The sequence below is a fragment of the Mastigoproctus giganteus genome, chromosome 1, assembly GCF_048544385.1.
Source record: "Mastigoproctus giganteus isolate SK-2022 chromosome 1, ASM4854438v1, whole genome shotgun sequence".
Classification (NCBI taxonomy): domain Eukaryota; kingdom Metazoa; phylum Arthropoda; class Arachnida; order Uropygi; family Thelyphonidae; genus Mastigoproctus; species Mastigoproctus giganteus.
Window position 1 is genome coordinate 55,324,069 of NC_143575.1, and position 23,894 is coordinate 55,347,962.

The 23,894-nt window shown below is 36.8% G+C and overlaps 1 protein-coding gene across 1 annotated transcript in view; it reads right to left on the reverse strand.

The window, feature by feature from the left end:
• Positions 1-23,894, reverse strand: part of LOC150090808 (uncharacterized) — a 791,939-nt gene that overhangs the window by 281,444 nt on the left and 486,601 nt on the right. The window contains exon 28 of the mRNA XM_090372970.1: positions 20,397-20,558. Within this exon, the coding sequence (XP_090229096.1) occupies positions 20,397-20,558 (162 nt within the window). The remainder of the gene's footprint in view (positions 1-20,396; positions 20,559-23,894) is intronic.

The window sequence follows — 23,894 nt, forward strand, 5'->3', positions numbered from 1 at the left end:
ATACAGTCCACGGTAAATTAAATATAAGTCTAAAGGTAAATTGAATATGTCTTATTGCATATACTAAAAAATAGGCATGCTTGCTGTCCTGCATGTTTGGAAATGATGCACGGCAGCAGAGGCAACGTGATGTTCACAGTGGCAGGTGCAGCCAAGCTAGCAGAAGGTAGTGTTATTGTTATTCAGTTTCTTATAATAGAGGGTATCTCTGTATTCTCTTATTATCAAGGTACAGTGTGGAGTTTATTTTCAGCATAATGTTGACTGATGATCCAATGAATCAAGTATATTCCAAGCTGCTTACACTATATGCATAAATTAATAGCATCTAGAAAATGATGCTGTTGAAAGTAGCTGGAAGTTTCATTTTTTTTAATCTCTTTTCACAAAAATAGTGCATATCACTGCTAGTTAGCACATTGAGAAAACTTTCAATTGTACACATTTCACATTATAACATCATTGTTTAAATTCTTTCAAATAATTACAGCCGAACCCCCAATGAATTTCTCTCTATAGCAAAACTTCCTGGTGAACCTTGAAATAATCCACTTTAATTTTACCTCCATAAAAATTCTGGCCTTTTTTAATATTTTCTTACTGTTGCAGCAGAAAATTTGATAAAGATCTCAAAAGACAGATCACACTAAAAAATTTGGTTCCACAAAGCAATTTGTCAAGTATTTTAAAAAACAGAAATTTCATTGCAGAACAAATACTAAGTAAGATTGAAAAAGGTAACACTTGTCTCCCCCACTTTTTTTTTTTCACTAACTGGGACTCCATCAGTATTTCAAATGGTGTGTTTTGGATATGCTTTATAATCATGAAAAATTATTCTCAGCATCTAAAATGAAATGTTACCTTCAATGATGTGGATACAGTTCAGTTTAGAGAACAGTTTCTCTCACTTTTGTCACTCAAGTCACCCTTTATACTGAAAAAACATAACATCTTCCAAGATTAAGATCAAAACACAATCCTCTTGCCAGATTAATTGCCTGAGGGGACATAAACTAAAATTGAGGAAAGACAGTTGTAGAATAGATGTGCGGAAGTTTGCCTTTAGCCTGCGGGTGGTTGATGGCTGGAACAAATTTCCATCTGTCATTGTAGAAGTTGACAGCTTAAATAAATTCAAGACAGAACTAGACAAACATTTTGAGTGAATGGATGGGTGAAATGAGAAGGGTTTTGTTTTTTTTTTTGGCTGATGCTGTATAAGCTTGCTTTCGTGCATCATATGCCTCTGCTAATGCTAATAACATCTTCCAAGATTAAGATCAACCACTCTACAGTATACCTGTAGTGTGGTTAATCTTAATGAGTTTGTTTTTAATTTTGTAGTATCCCTTAAAGAAGCTTGTAGAAGCTTACTGATTCAGAACCTCTGGTGTAGGTGGCTGTGAAATACCACTACTATACAATTGACATTAGCAGAAAAAACATTCCCAGAGGCTGTTTTTCCCACTGTTCCACATATCAAAACAAACATAAGAGTCTGATTGACAACTACCAATCAACATGAACCATGGGAATGTTTTCTCTATTAATGTCAACAGTTCAGCAGTAGCTACTGTATGACTAGGCTGCTGAAGTTCCCCAAGAATATTAGTCTTTTGTATAAAGTGAACCTGGAAATCAGCCCCATGGCTGATGGACAGTACTAAACAAATCAAAATGCTAAAAAAGAAATACCTGAGTGTCAGTGACAAAAAGTCAACATGCTGAAAAGGAAATAATTGAGTGTCAGTAACAAATTAAAAGTATTAGATGAATTTGATAAGGGGTTCAAGAAGACATATATCAATACAAAATTTGCATTCCACAAAGCAAATTGTTTAAAAAACAGAAGTTTTCATTTCAGAACAAGCAAATGCAAGAACTTCCAACAGGAAGTAGATATGATTGCACCTACCAGAACTTTGACAGATCAACTTGAAAATGGATTACAGTGATTTACGGAAAATCAGTTGCTGCTCTCTTTTAGAAATTGATTAAAGAAAAGGCTATGAAATATGTGAAACAGTGGATCATCCATGAATTTGGGCCAGTTCAGTGGTTAAATTGATTTAAAAACAAACATGGAATTTTACTAAAATAAATTTCTGGTGAAAGCACAAATGAAACGATGAAGAATGCAAACTGGAAAGAAAACATTTTGAACAAGTTACGGAAGAACAGAGCCTAAAAGAAAATTTTAATGCAGATGATAAAGTTCTTTTTCTATAAAGGGTTCAAGCACCTACCAAGAAAACATTTTAACTTTCAAAGATGATAAATACTATGGGGGAAAGTACAGTAAAGAAAGCATAATCATCATGATTTGGGCCAGCATATCACGAACATGTTGGGAAGCTTCCGTTCTTACTAAATGGTAAGAGTAAAAACCAAGACATTTTAAAGCTATCAAATCTGTAGGATTTAATTATAATTTTAATAATGAAGCCTGGATAACTAGTAAAATTTATGAACAATAATTACTTACCAAAACTTGACAGACATAACAAAACAACAGTGCAGTTATTTTGTTAGTAGTAGTAGTAGTAGTGGCATGTGATGCAAGAAAGCAACTGTATGAGCTTATGCAGCATCAGCCAAAAAAATAAATAAATAGAAAATAAATAAAAAATAAATAAAATAAAAAAAATCACACCATTCCCTCCAAATGCCTGTCTAGTTCCTCCTTAACTTTATTTAACCTGTCAACTTCCACAACGACAGATGGAAGTTTGTTTCAGCAATTAACCACCCACTGGCTAAAGGCAAATTTCTGCACATCTATTCTACATCTGTCCTTTCTTAATTTGAATTTATGCCCCCTTAGGTTCATAATCTGAACAAGTGGAAGGATCTCATCAGAATTCAGCGTGCTCAACCCATTCAAGGGCTTATACACCTCAATCAGATCACCGCGCAGGTGCCTAGTCTCCAGCCACTGCAATTTGCAGAATTTAAGCCTCTCTTGGTAAGAGGATCCCTTCATTCCCCTCACCAATCTTGTTGCCCTTCTCTGTACACGCTCAAGCAAATCTACATCCTTCCTAAAATGAGGCCTCCAGACCTGTATGCAGTACTCAAGGCATGGCCTCACCATTGCCTTATCCAGAGGGACAATCACCTCCTTCTCCCTGCTAGCAAAATTCCTATATATCATTAACAAAACCCCATGACCTGCCCTGGCAGCCTGTCTGCATTGCTCAGAATACTTCATATCTGACTGCACAATTACTCCCAGGTCTTTTTCATTTTCTACCACCTTAAGTGTAGTACCACACAGTTGGTACGTTTCTCTGGGGTTACTTCTACCCATATGCAGTACTTTGCATTTGTCAAGGTTAAACTTCAGTTGCCACTTCTTAGCCCATCTGCCCAAATCATCTAGATCCTGAAAAAGGCCTCTGAGGTTGGGAAAATTCATATTTTAGCATTAAATCAGCTCACACACCAACCATAAGAATAAGTATTTACTGTAACTAAAATATAAAATAAAATAAATATTTAAAAAAACTGCTATTATATTAAATTAGATTATATACATGTAAAAACATTAAAACTGTGATAAAATCCTTGAGATAAAATACACTAAAATAAACCGGATTAAAAGCGATAAAAACAATAAAAGTCTCTGGAGTTTCGGAAGCATCGGCTTCCTTCCTCAGCAGTAACAAAACTTCCTGCAGCACATCCATATATAACAGGCTCACGGTACCTATACATGTGGTGCAGTCAGCGCATGGTCTGAACTGGAAGTGGAAATAGCTCGGGAACGTGTTAAGCAAAACCATTCATCCGTGTTTAGGATGATATTGGAATTGTGGTTTTACCTGCGGACAAGGGCAGATCGACGGTTGTCCTAAACAAAGAAGACTATCACAAAAAAGCAATGGACCTTTTACAGAACAATAATACGTATAAAGTTACTCAGAGAAACCCGTTGGTTGGCCTAGAGCGGCGCGTTAATAAACTGGTACAGGATTGGTTAAAGGCAGAGAAGATTTCCAGGGAGACCTTTTGGTTCTTACATGCTACTGGATGTCAACTCCTGAGGTTTTATGGACTTCCAAAAACTCATAAGACAGAAGTCCCACTCAGACCTATTGTATCATTTATAGGAAGCCCCACATATGCTTTGTCAGGGTATTTGGCTAAATTGATTTCGCCTATAGTGGGCCAGTCCAACTATGTCATAAAAGACAGTAAAGAATTTGTGAATTTTGTGAAAGATTTGATTGTAAATGAAAACGAGAGCATGATTTCTTTTGATGTGGTGTCACTATTCACATGCATTCCAATTAATCATGGAATATATTGCGTTAGAAAATCTTTGAGTAATGATGTCTCTTTAAGTAATAGATCGCTTTTAAATGTAGAGGATATTTGTTCGGGTGTGGAACTTTGTCTGGTCAGCACCACTATGGTGTACCAAGGTGTTATGTACAAACAGGTTCACGGTACAGCCATGGGATCTCCTATTAGCGCCATCATGGCCAATCTGGCCATGGAGGAGTTAGAGGACAGAGTTTTTAGTGGATATCAGTTTCCCATAAAGAAATGGAAAAGGTATGTTGATGATACCTTTACCGTGGTCCAGAAGGGGAGAGAGGATGATGCACTCCATTGGCTTAATAGCTTCTCCCAATTTATACAATTTACCTCAAAGGTGGAAACAGGAGGTACCCTTCCTTTTTTGGATGTACTGGTCTCTAGGGTAGGCCCTAAGCTCAAAACTTCTGTGTTTAAAAAACCTATGTGCAGAGGCCAGTACACCCATTATAGTTCAGCACAAGCTGGGCAGCATAAGAGTAGTGAAAGCTCTAGTAGATAGAGCAGGGTCACACTGCACCACCTCTGAGGACAAAGAATGTGAAATTAGACGAGTCAAAGCAGACCTTAGAAAATGCGGATACCCCCAGAGGATCATAGACAGATTTAGTAGAGGAATAGAGTCTAACTGTCAGGAACCGTTTGTTTCTGTGGCTACCGCATACATTCCTTACTATCCGAGCATTACTGAGCATCTCGCTAGAGTTTTGCGGGGTTATAAAACACGCTGTGTGCAGCTTCCCGGGCGGAGATTGCACACAGTGTTGTCTCAGGTAAAAGACCCAATAGCAAAGGACCTGAGTAGTGGAGTAGTATACAGGATAAAATGCCCGGATTGTGGGGAATGTTATGTGGGCGAGACAAAACGACAGCTCAAGGATCGTCTGGGGAAGCATGCAAATGCTATAAAAACCGCTGATTACAATAAGTCTGCTGTGGCCGAACATTTTTGGGAGAAGCAGCATCAAATTTCCCCAGAGGATGCGGTTATCGTGGATCGAGCGCATGGGTTCTGGAACCGTAAATGGCTCGAGAGCCTACGAATCTGTTCATCCGACCACAATATTATGAATAGGGACAGAGGTATGCGTATGCATCCTCTGTTTGAAACTATCATCCTAAACACGGATGAACGGTTTTGCTTAACACGTTCCCAAGCTATTTCCGCTTCCAGTTCAGACCATGCGCCGACTGCACCACATGTATAGGTACCGTGAGCCTGTTATATATGGACGTGCTACAGGAAGTTTTGTTACTGCTGAGGAAGGAAGCCGATGCTTCCGAAAGCTCCAGAGACTTTTATTGTTTTTATCGCTTTTAATCCAGTTTATTTTAGTGTATTTTATCTCAAGGATTTTATCACAGTTTTAATGTTTTTACATGTATATAATCTAATTTAATATAATAGCAGTTTTTGTAAATATTTATTTTATTTTATATGTTAGTTACAGTAAATACTTATTCTTATGGTTGGTGTGTGAGCTGATTTAATGCTAAAATTATCTAGATCCTGTTGCAGTAGCACACTGCCATTACTGTCATTAACAACCCTGCCAACCTTTGTATCATCTGCAAACTTCGACATTAAGCCTGATATACCTTCATCAATATCATTGATAAATATACAAAACAACAGTGGACCCAACACCGAACCCTGTGGGACTCCACTAATAACATTAGTCCACGAAGAGCAGCACCCATTGATTACCACCCTCTGTCTTCTCCCACTTAACCGTCCTTTTATCCATTGTAGCAACTTACACTTAATACCATTCTGCTCCAATTTGTACAATAGTCTTCCATGCGCAACAGTGTCAAAAGCTTTCCTGAAATCCAAAAATATGATATCAAAATTATTTTTTTGCATCCAGTTCCTTTGTAACCACATCATAATATCCAATCAAATTTGTCAGACAAGACTTTCCCTTAACAAACCCATGCTGTGTCTGAATTATTGCTGCAGTCTTGTCTAGATGATCCTGCAATGCATCTTTAACCAGTGACTCCATTATTTTACCCGGAACAGAAGTTAAACTAACTGGTCTGTAATTACTCGTGTCACCCTTCAATCCCCCTTTGTGAATTGGGGATACATTTGCACATCTCCAGTCCGTGGGGACCTTCCCTGAATCCAAGGATGCTCTCATAATTATGGCTAAGGGTTTTCTTAGTTGCTTTGCCTCCTCCTTTAATATAACTGGATAGATCCCATCCACCCCAGGTGCTTTTCTTATGTTTAACTTCAACAATTTCTCCTCCACTTTGCTTTCAGTTATTACAAAATCATTAAGTATCCTGCTACAATTTGATAACCTTCTGCCATTTTCAAACCTTAACAATTCCTCATGTATGAATTTAGATGCAAAATACTCATTCAGTTTGTTTGCTATCCGAGCAGGATCATCAACAGTCGAACCATAGATGTCAAGTGGACCAATCAGATTCATCCCCTTCCTTTTAGAGTTTATATAAATAAAGAAATCCTTGCTGTTTTTCTTAGCATCTTTTGTCAAGGATTTCTCGTAATCTGCCTTCGCCTGCCTAACCTCCTTTGTGACCTGATTACTGACTAGCTTATATCTGCCATAGGCTTCTGAGTCGCTTGATAATTTATATGCATCCCATGCATTTTTCTTCTCTGTTACGAGTCTCATTAGTTCATTAGATAACCATTTAGGCTTAAACCTTGAACAATATTTCTTAATAGGTATGAAACTTTTAGTAGCATCCACGATTAATTCCTTGAATGCTTCCCACTTAGAATTTACTGTTGGTAACACGTCAGTTGATCCCACTGTACAGAATTTAAAAACTGTCGGAGACCACTGTAGTTTAGCAGTTACTATAGTGTACCATAGAATAACAATGAAATGAGGAAGCAGCAAGAACATTCAGAGAAGTATAAGGGACATTTATAGGGGGTTGTATAAGAATTACTAAAAAGGTCGCATTACAGAGGTCAGTCAATACAAGATGCTTGACAATATGGTCACATGACATTATGATCTCTGACAGTTTGATCAGAGGTATGACCATACCTCTCACTTTTTCTCCCACAATTGGCCCTTGTGTGGTCACTGCATCAGGGGCAGGCATGTTTACTCTGAATGCCCTCATAATGAGGAACAACCATCATGCATAAATTATAAATGAAGGAAATAAGATTGTCAACATTCGGTATGGGTTATAAACTGTCCTGAATATCAGTGTGCTCTGAAACTTTTAAGATCCCACATTATTGATGGATAGCTCTGGTAATCACCCCATACATAGAGTAAATATTGATACTAGATCACTATCATCTCTAGAAGAATTTAGAGATGATCACTATCATCTCTAAATTCTTCTAACTCTTTTCCTACTATCACTTCCTACCTGAAAATTATGCATATTAACAGCTAACAATTTTGTGCAGTTGCAGATGAGATTTGTTTTTTGATGAACAGCATTCCGTTGATTCACATCCATCCAAGAACTCTACTTTGCTAAGGCTAGTTAGATTGCTTTAGATTGCTAGTTAGATCCAGAATCATGGGTTTTTTTACATTCAAGCTAAGCTTGTTCAACTGGTTCTCCTAGACCTTAAAACTTGCATCATAGTTCTTAATCAGCAATTTGATATAGTAGCCATCCACAGTCTCTGCAACAAATTTGCCACCTGTATTTTTATTAATTATCTGATTCCTTCTTTTTTATCTAATTTCACTTTACTGTCCACCATCAGCTGATTTCAATGACTCACTGAACTATCTTGATTATGCCTTGAATTTTCTTAATTCCAGGCATATTATCATAACATCGGACTTCAATGCTAAGTCAAGTTTTTAATTTAGCTCAACAACAGATTCTTTCTGGAGGATTTTATTCTTACTTACAACCTTTCCATCCATATACTGACCTAATCAGCTTCCAACATATTGCAGTGTGACTGAGAATCAAACATCAACATCTCATTTTCTACATCTGGGATCAGCTAAAGTATTCACACTGAATTACAATTCCTAATTGGACCATCAGTGATCATTGTGTAATCATTTTCCATGTTGATGTCAGCCCTCCTACTGCAAACAATCAGCTAAATTGCCTGAATTTGTTCAATTTAGCTTTTCCCAGTTTGTCTTATTCATTACCTCATGTTCCGAAAGCCAACAAAATAGAACCGAGGTCCTATTCCATTATTCCATGCACCATTATTCTGGCGTTACGCCTGCTTTAAGCACTCTAATTTTTTCAAAGTAAATGTGCCGATCACCCAAGACACTCGGTGAAGAGAATAAATGAAAACTGGCAAAATTTATGAGGTTTGGCCTGCATTTGACTTTTCAATTAATACTGACTTTTCTACTGATGCTTTGGATTTGTAAGTTGATAATCTTGCAAGTGATCTTACTGATATTGTTGAGCAATCCTTGTTAAAAGCAGCTTACATATCTGCAAGGAAGAAATTTATCTGTACAAATACTTGTTCATGGTGGAATCAAGAACTGACTGAGCTGCACAAGTCTATGCATTGTGCTCCATGCCAATTTCAACGTCATAAGAATTGGCTTCCACCTGAAGTTGAAGGGCTCCATAATGAATATTTTACCATCAAAAATGTTTATACAAAGGCCACTGCCAACAGGAAAAGGGAAACTTGAATAAGTTTTTTTAACAAATCTGGCAATTCAGATCCTTGAGGACTACTGTACAAAATTTTGAGGAATAATTTCTACACATCTAACATTTTTTGAACTTCTGGATGGTCAGACTCTACTGGGTTAATACTTAAGCTCTTTCCCAAGATAATCCTTCTGATGATACTGCAACCTATTCTTTTATTATAATTGTTAACCAATCCTATAATACTGATGTTCACTCAGAACCATTCACTCTTGATAGACTGTCAAATGTGACTAAAAATATAAATCCAACAAAATATCCTGGTATGGATATGACTTCATTTTCTTTCTTTGAAACCTCAAATTATTTTTCTCCTTTTTTAATAAATGCTTACACAATGTGCACAATGTATTTGTTCACTTTTAAGAATCAGATATAAAATTTTTGGTTATTTTTTATTGTACACTGGATTCTACTATACACCATTCATTCATAAAAATGTTCGCATTTGTTTAAACACACTAATATATTTTCTGTTACATTTTCTTCCCACTGAAAGCCTTAATACAAAGTTTCAAATGCTGCCAACATTTCTTGTTTGGAAGGTTTAATATCGCCCTTATTTTCATCCAACTCATTGTTGATATTGTCACTAGTTCTTTAAATATGTTCCAAAATGTTGGAATCGCTCGGATATTCAGCTACCATGACATCCTTATCAACTCCTAAAAATTCATCAAGAACAATTTCTTCACTGATCAAACCATGCTTGGAACTCTTCCCAAGATTGCTCAATGCCTTGTAGTAGTTCATCCCTCTCATCACTGTTAATTAGCATTTTACCAAAATCTGCGTTTGCAAAACAATTCTTAATCATTGTTTCCATCACATCTTGACTTCACTCTTTTTGCCAACTCTGAGATGCACATCCACAAATCTATAACAGAATCTATAGGTTGGTTAGTTTCTATTCTCAGTATAATTTTTTTCAGTATATGCCTTTGGTAGTGCATTTTAAAATCCTTGTCCCATTGGCTCCAGTTTAAACGAGGTATTCAGAGGGAAAAAAACAAGCTTCACACTTGTAAGTTTCAAAATTACCAAGTGAAGATAGGCAGGGCAGTTGTCGACAATCAATGCAATTTTTTTTGTTTTCTTTCATCATCTTTCTATCAACAATTTAAAATCCACTGTTCAAAAATTTCACTTGTTATCCAAGATTTTTTGTTGTGGTTGTTGTCGAATGCTAATGGACTTTACTCCTTTGAAACATCAGGGTTTTTTACTTTTGTCTTTACCAAAAGCTTCAGATTTTCATTACCAGCCATATTTGCACCAACCAAAACTGTAACTGTCTCCTTACTACTTTTCCATCTAAACATTTATCACTTTTAAAAGTCAGTGTCTCTTTCAGCGACATTTAAAAAATAGACCTGTGTCATCAACACTGGATATCTCTTTAGGCTCATAGTCCATAATTTTTTTAAAAAATGTTTCTTTCCAATGGGCAGTCTTCTTTGAATAAGCCACGACACTCTTTAAAGTTGTCCAGCCAACCAGAAGTGGCTTGGAATGTTTTATGCCCCAGAAAAGATGCAAACTCCATAGCCTTTCCTTTTATTAATGGCCCTGATATCGGCATGTATTGGTGCCGAATCAACTTCATCCACTTAAAAACTGCTTCATCTGCATCTTCACAAAGGCATAATTTTGTACGCTTCCAACTGGGTCTCATTTCCTTAAATAGTTTGAAAATCAAAACATTTTTTCAGAATGATTAACACTACTGACAGGAATGCCAAATTTTAAAGCAATTTCTTTTTTTTTTTAACACCCCGATCTACACTATTAAGTACTTTCCACTTTTTCACACTATACTCAAGGTTTTTCGCTTAGACACTGTAAGGTTACTTGCACAGCAGCTGTACCTACCATATAAACAGACAGGTGGAATTTCATGAAAGTGTGAGTGACTGATTTTTTCGAAATAGATGAATTTCTGCGATAAAGGAAAATCACTTTCTCCTAATTCTCTAATAGGATGCTTACAGTAGAAAACAGGTTGACCAGAGCCAATGTCTGCATCGGGAATATGCTTTAATCTTCGCCAATGGCTGTAGACACATAGATAGCAGTTGACCAGCATGGCTTCTCAGTACAGTAGTGTATAGGTTGTATAAAAACAAAAATACAAATTATTATATTAGGGTCACCCGTAATTCAATACATAAACCTGTATTTGTGTCTGTAAATTACATGTGTTCTCTTGTTGATTTGCATGTTTTGCTGGATGGAAAAAACCCAGTTTCTGGGGGGGGGGAACCTTGCTATCTATGCCTGAGACCGACTAACTCAGCCACAGAGTGAAAAAAGCCCACTCAAGTTCCTCGCATCATCGACAGGATTCGAACCCGGGCCTTTTCCACTCAGTGCAAGGAGGGCAGTGATGATACCACTGTGCTACCCCACACAGCCTATAGGTTGTATATGTTTTACTTCTTTTTAGCTACTGCTGACTTACTGTTGGGCAAAGGCCTCTCCAAAAATCTTCCATCTTTTTCTATCCCATGCCGTGGTTGGCCAGTTTCTTCCTGCAGGGTTTTACAGGCACCACTAAATTGTAGAATGTTTTAGCTCTTAATTCGTGGAATTAATTTCTTTAGCTCTTAATTTGTACTTTCTACAGCATCAGCTCTATTGCCTAAAGGCCAGAGGTGTGAACAATGCATACCTGGGTCTCTTGAAATCAGTTCATTATATGTAAATTTTCTTTGCTATACAGAAACTATTTTCAATGTAATGACCAGGGGAAAATCAAAAAAGTTTGTTACATAGAAAAATTTGCTATATGGAAGTTCGTTAAAGAGAGGTCCAACTGTATTTAGGTGTCATTACTGATCACAAACTCAGCTTCTCTCATCTTCTTCATCTACGTTCCAAAATTAAGATGTTTTCAGCTCTGTCATTCAAATTTTTAGTTCTGAATGGGATCTATCACAGAAAATATCTGCATCTTTATTGCCAGGCTGTCTTTCTCACTATAGTAACTTATGCTGCTGGAGCATGGTTCCACACGGTAGGTAACACAGAATTCCAATTAAAACTGAATTCCATTCAGCAGTCTATGTTACTATCTATTACTTGTGTGTGCAGAACCAAGTTTCCACAGTTTCTCTCCAAGTTATTGCTGGCTGTGTTCCACTCAATCTTCTTCTTATCTATCAGGGTTTATGTTTCCACATTAAAAAGATGATTCCTACAATTATACTTGACATTGAAATTAATCTGCAGACAGATCCAAAGAAGATGGATGAAGAAGATGCTTCAATTAACTAATAAATATCTGGCAGGACAATTCTTCTTTGGGCTCTACTACATAAAAGTTTCTTCCTGATGTTATGTTCCTTCTAAATAAAAAATCAATATCTTGGTTTTCATTCAGTCTGGAGACATCCTTCTTGATCACCAGGCATGGGTTGCTGAATGAGAAATTGTTTCACCTGGTCTCCATAATACTGATCTCTGTTTCTGCGACAGCAAAGAAAACTGGAGTCATATCCTACATGACTGTGCTATCTATGAAGAACTTCATTCAAAGCTAATGTTATCTCTTCAAGAATACTCTCCTGGTCAAGAATCTATCCTTATTCAGTAGCAATAAAATATCCTTTTTTTTTTCGAAGAGTTCACTTCAGATGTTTTCAAGCACAGGAAGTCTTAAGTCTTTGTATAATACTAAGAAATAAAATTAAATTATCTGTCACCATTCCGCTATTCCATGAGTTGACGTATGAAGCCTCACCACCATGCCCTGTCCGTGTAGTTCTCTTCGTCATTTGATTTCACTCCAGTTTCCTCCCCCCCACCCCTAATGACATTGGTCTTTATAATATCCTGTCACCTCATTCTTGGTCGGTCTTCCACTTGGCCTTTTAACCCTTAATTGCATAATACTAAGAATGAAAATATTGTTAATAATGAAAGTTTCCCTACTTAGGTTTTTTTTTTTTTTTTGCTTTGATTGGTAAACCTGTTTCCCCTCCTTCTATTCAGAGAGTGTTGTTTCATAAGTCCCTATACCCTCCCCCTTCTCCCCCTCTCTCTGGCCTGGGCTATCTGGGAGGTTGTCCTCACTACACTACAGATATTGCACTCCTCCTGTAGCAGATGTCTCTCTTATAAGACAGTCAGTGTATTAAAGCAGAACTGGCCCATCTTCCCATAGTACTGGACTTAGTAGCAGCTGGCCAGGGATGGGATTGCTGCTTCTGGGTAGCCAAGGGGCCAACACAACACTGACTAATAATACAAACCTAATCACATGCCTGGCCTTTTCTACAGTGATTTGTATCTTCAAAGTGACGTGAGGCAGAGTTGAATTGACATTCTCGGTACCACCCTTACAAAAAATACACATATATGTCTTTTCAGTATAAATTGTACTCCCCATGTTCAAATTCTCCATACCTTATATCTGAATGACACCATATCTCTAATACTGCCACAAAGTTTGCCTTTGATCACTTGACCAGCACTTCAAATTCATCAAATTTATTTACTATGCTCCTAGCATTGGTGTATATGCAAGCATACATTTACCTGTTCTTGCTTTTAATCACCCTAACACAGCCCATGCATTTCCTCATTCCATGATGACCCACAGCAGGCCATGAAATCCCCTGGTACCTTGCTTTCCAGGCTGCTGCATGTCAATAGAAGCAGTGCAAGAATCACTTTCACTTCTGCCTGTGGCCTTTGGCTAATCTATAAGTGTGTATATCACTCCCCAAACCTAGCAGTTTTCCAACTCACCTAACACTGCCTCAATAGCATCATCAAATATTTGCACACCCCTTCTATTTAAGTGTATCCAATCCCTCTGGAAGCAGTTACTCCTGTTCATTAGCAAATACCATGCTGAGAAAAATTCTACCAAACAAGCCTTGCACATTCTCATCAGGGCCAAATTGCCAAGGCTCTCATAATGTATTCCCTCCTATCATGTCTAGGAAGAATTGCAGACACTTTCAGATTTAACCCTAACTCCTGTCTTTTTCTCAACATTGTCCTGTAATAAATGATAAGAACAGGGGAACCGTTGAGATCCTCAAATCTACTCTTAATGATCCCAGATTCTCAGATCTACTATTCTTAATGTCATTACTGCCAACAATATCACCTTTTGTGCCCTTAAAAGAATGATATCTGCTCTACAACATCATCAACTTTTCCCCCTGGCAGACACAGTCTGTTCCTATTCTACCTATCCTTTTGCACAATATATTTCCCATTTCTCTGGCAACAGAGTCACTGACAATAGTTACCTCCTCTGTGACCAGTATATTCTGCCTTAGGGGTTGCCACTGTGTTGCATGAGGTGTAAGTGCAAGCTCTGGCACTGAGGTGGGCAGCTGAGATCTTGATGGGTCTCCCAACTTCATTCCTTTAAGGGCATCCACCCTGTTCTTTAGCAGCATCCACCCTGTTCTTTAGCACTCATAAGAATGCTGAGTTGATGCCTAATATCCCCACACTCTCTAACTGAACACACAGAAATAAATACCAGTTGGCTGTACCATGTTCCATTCCAGATAGTTCTGTAAACATCAAACAAATAGTACATTTTGTGAGGCTGTGATTTGGAGGATAACTGCCACCCCCCTCAATTCTCCCCAAGGCCACAGCATCCTGCTACTTTGAGCCCTTTGCTTTGATGCTCTGGTCTGAGGCATGATTTCTGTTCAAATTCAATTTAGTTGATAATACTACGCTAAAGTAATATATTTAAATGCAATAATAACACTATGCACCAGTTATGCAGCAATGATACATATTACACTATCAAGTTTAATATATACATATATATATATATTTTATGATATCGAGTGCATATGCATATTCAATTTAGAAACAAATATCATTATACCATAATGTTATGTGTAATACATTATTGAGTTTACACTATACCGTTATGCTTATAAAGTTATATTTTAATCATAATAGTTAATAGAATTATTTATTAGTGACAATCTATATGATTCAAACTTTAGAAATACATGATAGTTCTCACCATGGTTTTGTGAAGTTAGATCTTGCCTGACGTATTTGGTAATTACTTTGGTGAGGTTATAAAGCAGTTGAATGCAATAAAAAACTTTAACATCAATATAGTATTACAAGGGTATTTCAACATGGTAGTTGAAAGCAAATCAAAATTAATATGCCTTACCTGCATTCAATTTCAATCATGGAGAGACTTTCTGCTCTCACTGGCATGTGAAGGCTTGGGCTTATATTCAACTTAGAAACAAATAGCATTAGCATTAGCAGAGGCATATTATGCAAGAAAGCAAGCTTATATAGAATCAGCTAAAAAAAACTTCCCATTTCACCCATCCATTCACTCCAAATGCTTGTCTGGTTCTGCCTTGAACTTATTTAAGTTGTCAACCTCCACTATGACAGATGGAAGTTTGTTCCAGCAATCAACCACACACTGGCTAAAGGCAAACTTTCACACATCTATTCTGCAACTGTCTTTCCTCAGTTTGACTTTACATCCCCTCAGGCGATTAAACTCCAACAAGAGGCAGAATACCATCAGCATTAAGCTTGCTCAAACCATTCAAGACCTTAAACACCTCAATTAGATCACCATGCAGGTGCCCAGTCTCCAAACACTGCAATTTGCAGAACTAAAGCCTTTCTTGGTAACAGCAACCCTTTGTTACATTCAGCAATCTGGTTGCCCTTCTCTGTGCTCATTCCAGCAGCTCTACATTCTTCCTAAAATGAGGCCTCCAGACCTGTATGCAGTACTCAAGGTGTGGTCTGACCATTGTCTTATGCAAGGGGACAATCACCTCCTTATCTATGGTAGCAAAATTCCTGTATATCATGACAAGACACCATGAGATACTCTTGCAGCCCATCTGTGCTGTCGGAAAACTTCATATCTTACTGCACAATTACCCTCAGTTCCTTTTCGTTCTCCACTATGCTGAGAGTAGTACCACACAGCTGGTACGTTACGTTGGCATTACTGCTACTCACATACAGTACTTTGCATTTGTTAATGTTAAACTTCAGTTGCCATCTCTCAGCCCATCTGCTCAATTTTTCTAGATCCTGTTGCAGTAATGTACTGTCATTAGTGTCATTAACAACCTTGCCAATTTTTGGATCATCTGAAAACTTGGACATTAACCCCAATATAGTTTCATCAATATCATTGATAACTACAGAAAACAAAAAGAGGCCTACACTGAAACCTGGGGAGGTCCAATAATAACATTACTCCACGAAGAGTAGGGTCCGTTGATTATCACTCTGTCTTCTCCCACTCAACCATACCTTTATCCATAGCAGCAACTTGCCCTTAATGCCATACTGCTCAAATTTATATAGTCTTCCATGTGCAACAGTATCAAAAGCTCTCCTAAAATCCAAGTATATGATATCAAAATTATTTTTGCATCCAGTTCCGTGGTGACCACATCATAGTATCCAATCAAATTTGTCAGACAAGACTTCCTCTTAACAAACCCATGCTGTGTCTGAACTATAACTGAAGTCTTGTCTAGGTGATCCTGCAGTTCTTCTTTAACCAGTGACTCCATTATTTTCCCTGGAACAGAAGTTAAACTAACAGGTCTGTAATTACTCGTGTCACCCATTGATCCCTCTTTGTGAAATGGGGACACGTTTGCACATCTGCAGTACATGGGGACCTTCCCTAAGTCCAAGGAAGCTCTCATAATTGTGGCTAAGGGTTTGCTTACTTCCTTTGCTGCCTTCTTCAATATAACTAGATAGATCCCATCCACCCCAGGTGGCTTTCTCATGTTTATTTTCCACAATCTCTACTAGAGTACTATTACCTCCCTGCTAGAGTTTGATAAGCTTCCCTATAGTTCATCTACAGTTCTGCCTAAGTTGCTAATATCTTCGTATATTGTACAACATCACCAAACTAGGTGAATCCACTATCCATTTAAAAATCTCAGACAATGGCAGGGTGTTTCAGATCACTGGCTTCTCACCATCTCACCAAGCATTATATGGAAAACATAAACAGGTATTACCAACTTAAGTGAAACCATGGATAATGGCAATGAAGCTGAATACATTTCAACTGCACCAAGTACTTGAAAACACTGGTTGGGAAAATTTTATTTTTTTGTTCCCTGTGAAAATTCAGGATGATTCTTCTAGATTTGACGTTGTTAAATTGAAATGTATATTTGATACTGAATTTAAATATGGCAACCATATTGCTGCAACACCCACTGATTTTAAGGGAGAAGGGATTAAAATCAAAATGTTTCTTGTAAAAATGATTTCATACACTTTAATAAAATGTTAAATACAATACTAAATATTGAACAATGGGCCTATTAATCTTATTCTATTTACAGAAATGTTTACCTGATAACAAAACACTTATTTTGTCATTTTTTTCTTTTATAATTGTAATTATAAACTTTTTATAAATTATAGTAGTAATTATAAATTAAACTTTTATAATTTATGCCATTGGTGCTTCCCATACAATATTCCAACAGTATTCTGAAAACATATTTAGACTCATTTTCCCTGATATCTTCTTTCTATTTGAGAAATATCTTGGCGAAATCTTTTGCCATGTTCATCGGAAACCGCTTCCAAGTTTTCAGGAAAAAAGTCTAAATGGGAATGTAGGAAATGAAGCTTTAACTACAGGTCTTGGTTTTCATTTATTAACCTATGATATTTGAAATCTGAGGGTGATGAGAACTTTTTAACACACATCTGAGTTTTTGAACATATTTCCTATGAGAATCTGTCGAAATTATTTCACGAAGGAAATTGATGCTGACCAGTATAATTGGTATTTAGTAAGAGCAAAATATAATTGATAACTGCACCAAGTACTTCATAACTGGTATTTAGTGAGAGGGTAAATGATCAAAGTCAAATGCAGATAAATGTACAGATTTTGATTTGATTTCAACTGCTGCAGTGAAATATCCCTGCAACCTTAGTATTATAGTGTGTTCCAATTTTAGGAGTTAAAGTTAAGCATAACAGGTGTTATGTTTTGTAATGAAAGTTTCACTTCCATACACAGCTTGGCTGTTCATCTAAATGAACAATATTCACAGTTCAGCATGTTTACTAATAGAGACCACACACTGGCTGATGAAAAGCCAGAAGCTTTGAAACAGCTGTCCAGGCATTGTCTAGATTATGTATTGTTATGTATTATGTTAAATGTATAGCAGATTCATAATATTCTGGTGATGCTGTACAATTTAAAAAGATATTAACAACTTAAGCAGAACCAGAGATAATGATAATTGTTTCTAAAGTTAATATAAGCCTTAGCACTGTGAACCTGACCCTTGGTCTTCACTAGAGAAGAAAATCTCTCCATAATTGAAATCAAATGTAGATAAAGTCAAAATTTTTTTATTTGAATTTGACAATATATATATATATAGATTTTTGCATGGCTTTTGATAACAGTTCCTCATAAAAGGTTATTGTATAAATCGGAGATGGTTGGAATAACAAGTAGGATTCATCAGTGGATTAGGTATTGGTTCAAGGACAGGAAACAGAGTGAGGCCATAAATGAGCACCTTTCTGAAAGGAATTTAGCAAGTGGGATCCATTGAGATCAGTACTCAGACTGCTCTTGTTTCTTATTCTACCTAAATGATATTGAAGATGGAATAAGGAGAATCTGTCAAAGTATGCTAATGCCTTAGGAGCATGATTAGCAATCAGAACCAGGGTATGCCATGTAAAAAGAACATGGACCAACTACAAGTATGGTTTGAAAAATGGCAGCTAAAGTTTAATCATACCAAATACAAGGTATTACACTTGGGAGAAGAGAAATTCAGAAGTAGTTTATAGATTAGGAGAGAGGAATTAAAGGATAAATAAGGAAGACTTTGGGATTACAATACAGAAGGACATGAAATTTAACATGCAGTGCAAGCAAATTACAAGAAAGGCATAAAAAAAAAGAAAGGTAAACTGCAGCCATTATCAATCCATTGCAGGAGGGAAGCCTCCTTAACAATTCATGTTGGGACAGATGGACCATAATCTGCCACGCCGGTCCACTGTGGGTTGGCAGATCGGCGTATTTAGCAGTCAAAGGATTGAACCCCAGTCTACTCAAAGAGTGTGTACCACTGCACTCCTGCACCTGACCACTTGGCATATGGTGTTCTAACTATGATTCATTGGAATTTTGCAAGACATTATCTCTTTCTTTGAGACAATGGTACAATCACACTTGGAACACTGTACCCAGGTCTGGAAGCCTAATACTAAGAGATCTACTCATATGTGAGTGCAAGAAAAAAGAGAAAAAAAGAAATAGTCCCCTTGCAAGATGGAAGCAGTGGATTCATAAATAACCCAGACAGTTCAACTTATCTGTTAGCAGTCAAAGGATTGAACCCCAGTCTACTCAAAGAGTGTGTACCACTGCACAGATAAGCTGAATAGATATTTAGAAATGATCAATTAATTGAAAGAATGTTTTAATCAAGAGGAATTAGTGAATAAGAGTCAGTCTGCTGAAAAATAAGGGATGTAATGATCTCTGGGAAAAGTTTAACGAGGATAATGACTTCCACCTAACCTGATCTGTGTAACATTGCTCCCTTCTCAAGTTCTCCAATGAGAATGACAGGAAATTGCATTTTGATACAGTTATGATTTCATTTTAATTAGCAGTTTTTGCCTGCACACTACATTACTTTAAGGAATCAGATTCTGTCTTATCTGTCAATGGTCTTTTATTTTCACTGTAAATTTTTCATCTTAGTGAAGGTGAAAATAGTGGTAAGAGCATTTAAACCATTTAGTTTATAATAAAGGGTTAGTTGGTTTGATTTTTTATGGTGCATCAACAGCTTAGGCAGTTCATAATAAAAAGTTTCCTTCAATTATGCGGTGGAAATGCAACTCTCATTATATTAGCATGGCCCACATTTTGCCTTAAGAAGCCTTGTTTTTAATTAAATTAACTTGAAAGAAATAATGAAAAGGGGTATCATAAAGCAATTATTTTTAATGTCACCTTATAGTGTGTGATTTCACATATATATGAGTGTGTAAATATAACTATAAAAATTATTTGAAAGGGAAAAGGAAGAAAGAGAAACTGTGTGCGCACGCACGCACACACAGTTATAGACAGGACTCAGAACATACATATATTCTTATATTCCCTTGAATCTAGTAGAAGTCTGATAAAAAAGTATATATATATAAATACTAATGCATATTAGTAATTAATGCTTGAGTACCAGTTAACTTTCCTTAGGAGTCTTCTTTGTTTTTCTTGGTTTACGAGCCTGGTGTTCACATATTCAATTAAATGACCACATATATATTACTCGAGAAAATTTTAAGAGAAATATTACAAACAGTATCAATATCAAAATAAATAAGAAATGTGAGACCTGGAATCCTGTTGCACCTGGTGGACCTGGAGGGCCCCTTTCTCCTGCTTCTCCAGGAGGTCCAGCTGAACCCAATGGTCCAGGAGCTCCTTCTTTTCCGGAGTCTCCACGTGGTCCTGGAGGGCCTGGAGGACCCGGATGACCATCTTGTCCCGATTCTCCCTACAGATAAAGTATCTGTCAATATCTATCTGTCCACAAATTCACACAATACGTATATACAAATATATTTATATAAATTAAATTAAAAAAGGCAGAGAGCAAACGAAAAAATAGAAATATCACGGCAAGCATTACAGTTAAAATCTGAGAAAATAACACTTCTCAACATTAAGTTTTTCTACCATTATTGCCTAGGCCTAGGGACAATATCCTCTCTCCTGTGAAGTGAGAGAGCTTGGGCTCAGGTTTTTTTTTTTTTAGAAAACCAAAGACTACATTTGTCCATGTAATACAGAGAAGAGTTATTCTCTCAAACTATTTTAATACCTGCAGTGAAACAGTAAACTGCTTCAGTAACTGAACACTGGGTGCACCATGCAGCTCACTTACAGTGGTTTTATTATTCATGCAAGAAAACCAATGTTCTAAGATCAGAAGTTTACTTCTAAACACTGCTTGACTCCTCAGTTAGATTCAATACATTTGTCAGTTTTGGAACTATTTAGGTTTGTACAAAATTTTGTTGTTACGGGCTTTTATGAGAGCTTGAAGAATGGGAGTGGATGTCCTCGAAGGATTTAAATTGGGAGGGGGTCCATCAAACCCTTAGGTGCCCACATCAATGCCAGAGCATGCACTTAATCATCAAGCAACACAGCAGCAATTCGCAAGGTAGAATATGCTTGTCCCACGGGAGACAGTGGTGTTAGTGACTCTGTTGTCACGGAAATGGGAAATATATTGTGCAAAAAGGATAGGAGGTATAGGACCAGGGTATGACTGCCAGGGGCAAAAGCTGATGGTGTTGTTGAGCAGATATCATCTATTAAGGGCACAAAGGTGATATTGCTTAACACGTTGGCACTAATGACATTAAGAGTAGATCTGTCTTACTTAACAAGTAGAGATCAATGTTGAAAAAAAATCATGAGTTAGGGTAAAATCTGAAAGTGTCTGCAATTTTGCCCAGACATGATAGGAGGGAGTATATGATGAGAGCCTTGTCAATCAATTCGGCCCTGGAGAGAATGTGCAAGCTCATGGTATAGATTTTTTCTCAGAATGATCTGTGCTTATTTACAAGACAGACTGCTTCTACTGGGATAGGATAAACTTAAAAGGAAAGGATGCAAGAATATATGCTGATGTTATTGAGGCAGTGTTAGATGGGTCGGAAAACTGCTAGCTTGGTGGGGGGGGGGAGGTGATACACAGACTAACAGATTAAAAACAGGCACCAGCAGAGGTGAAAGGGATTCTTGCACTGCTCCTATTGGAATGAACAGCACTCTGGAAAGCAAGATGCTGGGGATTTCAAGAACTGCTGGGAGTCACCATGGAACAAAAAAAATGGAACAAATTCATGGGCTGTGTTCAAGTAACTAAGGGTAAGAACAGGTGCATGTATATTTGCATGTACACCAATGCTGGGAGTATAGTAAATAAATTTGATGAATTTTAAGTGTTCATCAAGCCATCAAAGGTGAATATTGTTGGAATATCAAAGACGTGGTATCACACAGATGTAAGGAATGCAGAATTTGAATTTGGGGAGTACAGTGTGTAAAGAAAGGGCACACAGGATAGGAAGAGTGGAGGGGTTAAGCTGTTAGTTAGGAAACACATAAAATCTAAGGCATTCAATTGATATGGTTAGCCAGTGCAATGTTCAACTAGTTTGTATGACATAAGCACTGAGAAAGCAAATATGAGAGTAGGAGTGTTTAACAGGCCTAATAACTTTGATCAGTACAATGAACAACTGTAAAGAAAAACAGAGCGGGCCAGTAAATAAGAATGTCTTATAATGGGGAAATTTAACTTTCCAGATATTGACTGGAACTTGTCGGTTGGTCACGCACACACTAGCAAGACTTTTGTGAATTTGTTGGATAATTGTTTTCTACAGCAGCATATTAGAGAGGCAACCAGAGGGAATAATACTTTTGATCTGATTATCATCAGTGATTATTCATGAATTAAGAATCTGCAGCTAAAGGAACACCTAGGTGGTAGGGATCATAGTGTATTGATGTAGAATTTACTTAAAGATGTAATTACCATCAAGGGTAAAAGGAAGGGATTTGTTTCATAAAGGTGACTACAGTAATCTGAGACAGTTTTAAAATTCTATACAGTGGAAACAACTGATGGTCCCACTGTATAGAATTTAAAATGGTACCATCAGCCAATTCTAAATGGAAAGCATTCAAGGAAGCTACTAGGCTTTTCACACCAAAAAAGAAATACTGTTCAATGTCTAGGCCTGAATCTCTTTCTATAATTTAAAATTTGGCTATCCGTCGGGCTAACAGTCATCTTGCCAGCTTACTACTAAATTGGGATATATCAACTTAAATATCTTATTGTAATAGATGGTTACTTCCTTTGGATGGTTGTTATACATCTTTAATGTTATTTTATTCTACCTGGTTATCTTATACTACCTGACACAGTTATGCTGGACGATGACTACAGAAATGGATAGCTCGTTAATTATGGTTGATACACTGAAAGGGTTAGCCCTCGAAAAAGTCCCTTTCAATGTATCTAATTGCCTATAATTAATATTTTAATTGTTCTTTTAATGTTATTGATATGTAAGGTTTTCCTTACTTTATTTAGCATATATATTTTTTTTTTTCCAGTTTGCGTTGGGCACTTGCATAAGGCGTTGGGTTGCTTGAGAAGCTATAACTTACTAGCTTTCGTATTATGCATTATAGCCAGCTTAACTTTGTCTTTTTTTGCACTATTAGAACTTACCACTAAAACTAATATCTTAAATAATATACAGACGGATGTAATGTTTAATCTTGTAAGATGGCATTAATCGCATCTGTGATGATTAATATATATATATATATATATATATATATATATATATATATATATATATATATTTGAGATTTTTTTTTCAAGAATAACTGCATCCACGTAAGATGTAATCAGAATAGATGGAAATTATTTAAAAGACCTGATTAAAGATGAAGAACCTTGCAACAGGACAAAGGAATAAAAGCAAGATTTGACCCTAAATTCATGCATGGCAAATAATTGGAAGTACAACAGGAGATAATTACCGGAAGCTTGATGGGGACTTTTCATTTATACTATCTTCAAAGGGGATATATATAGCCCCAGCATTTTTCTCTCCTTTGAGAGAAAAATCAAAATACGTCAGGCATTTGAGCTATTTTATGAATATTAGCAGGTCTCGATCACACAAGTTGTCTGTCCAACAACACTTAGATTTTAGGAAAGCCTTTGATACTGTTGCACAATTTAGACAGTGTGGTATTAAGGGCAAGTTACTGCTATGTAGTATAAAGAGGT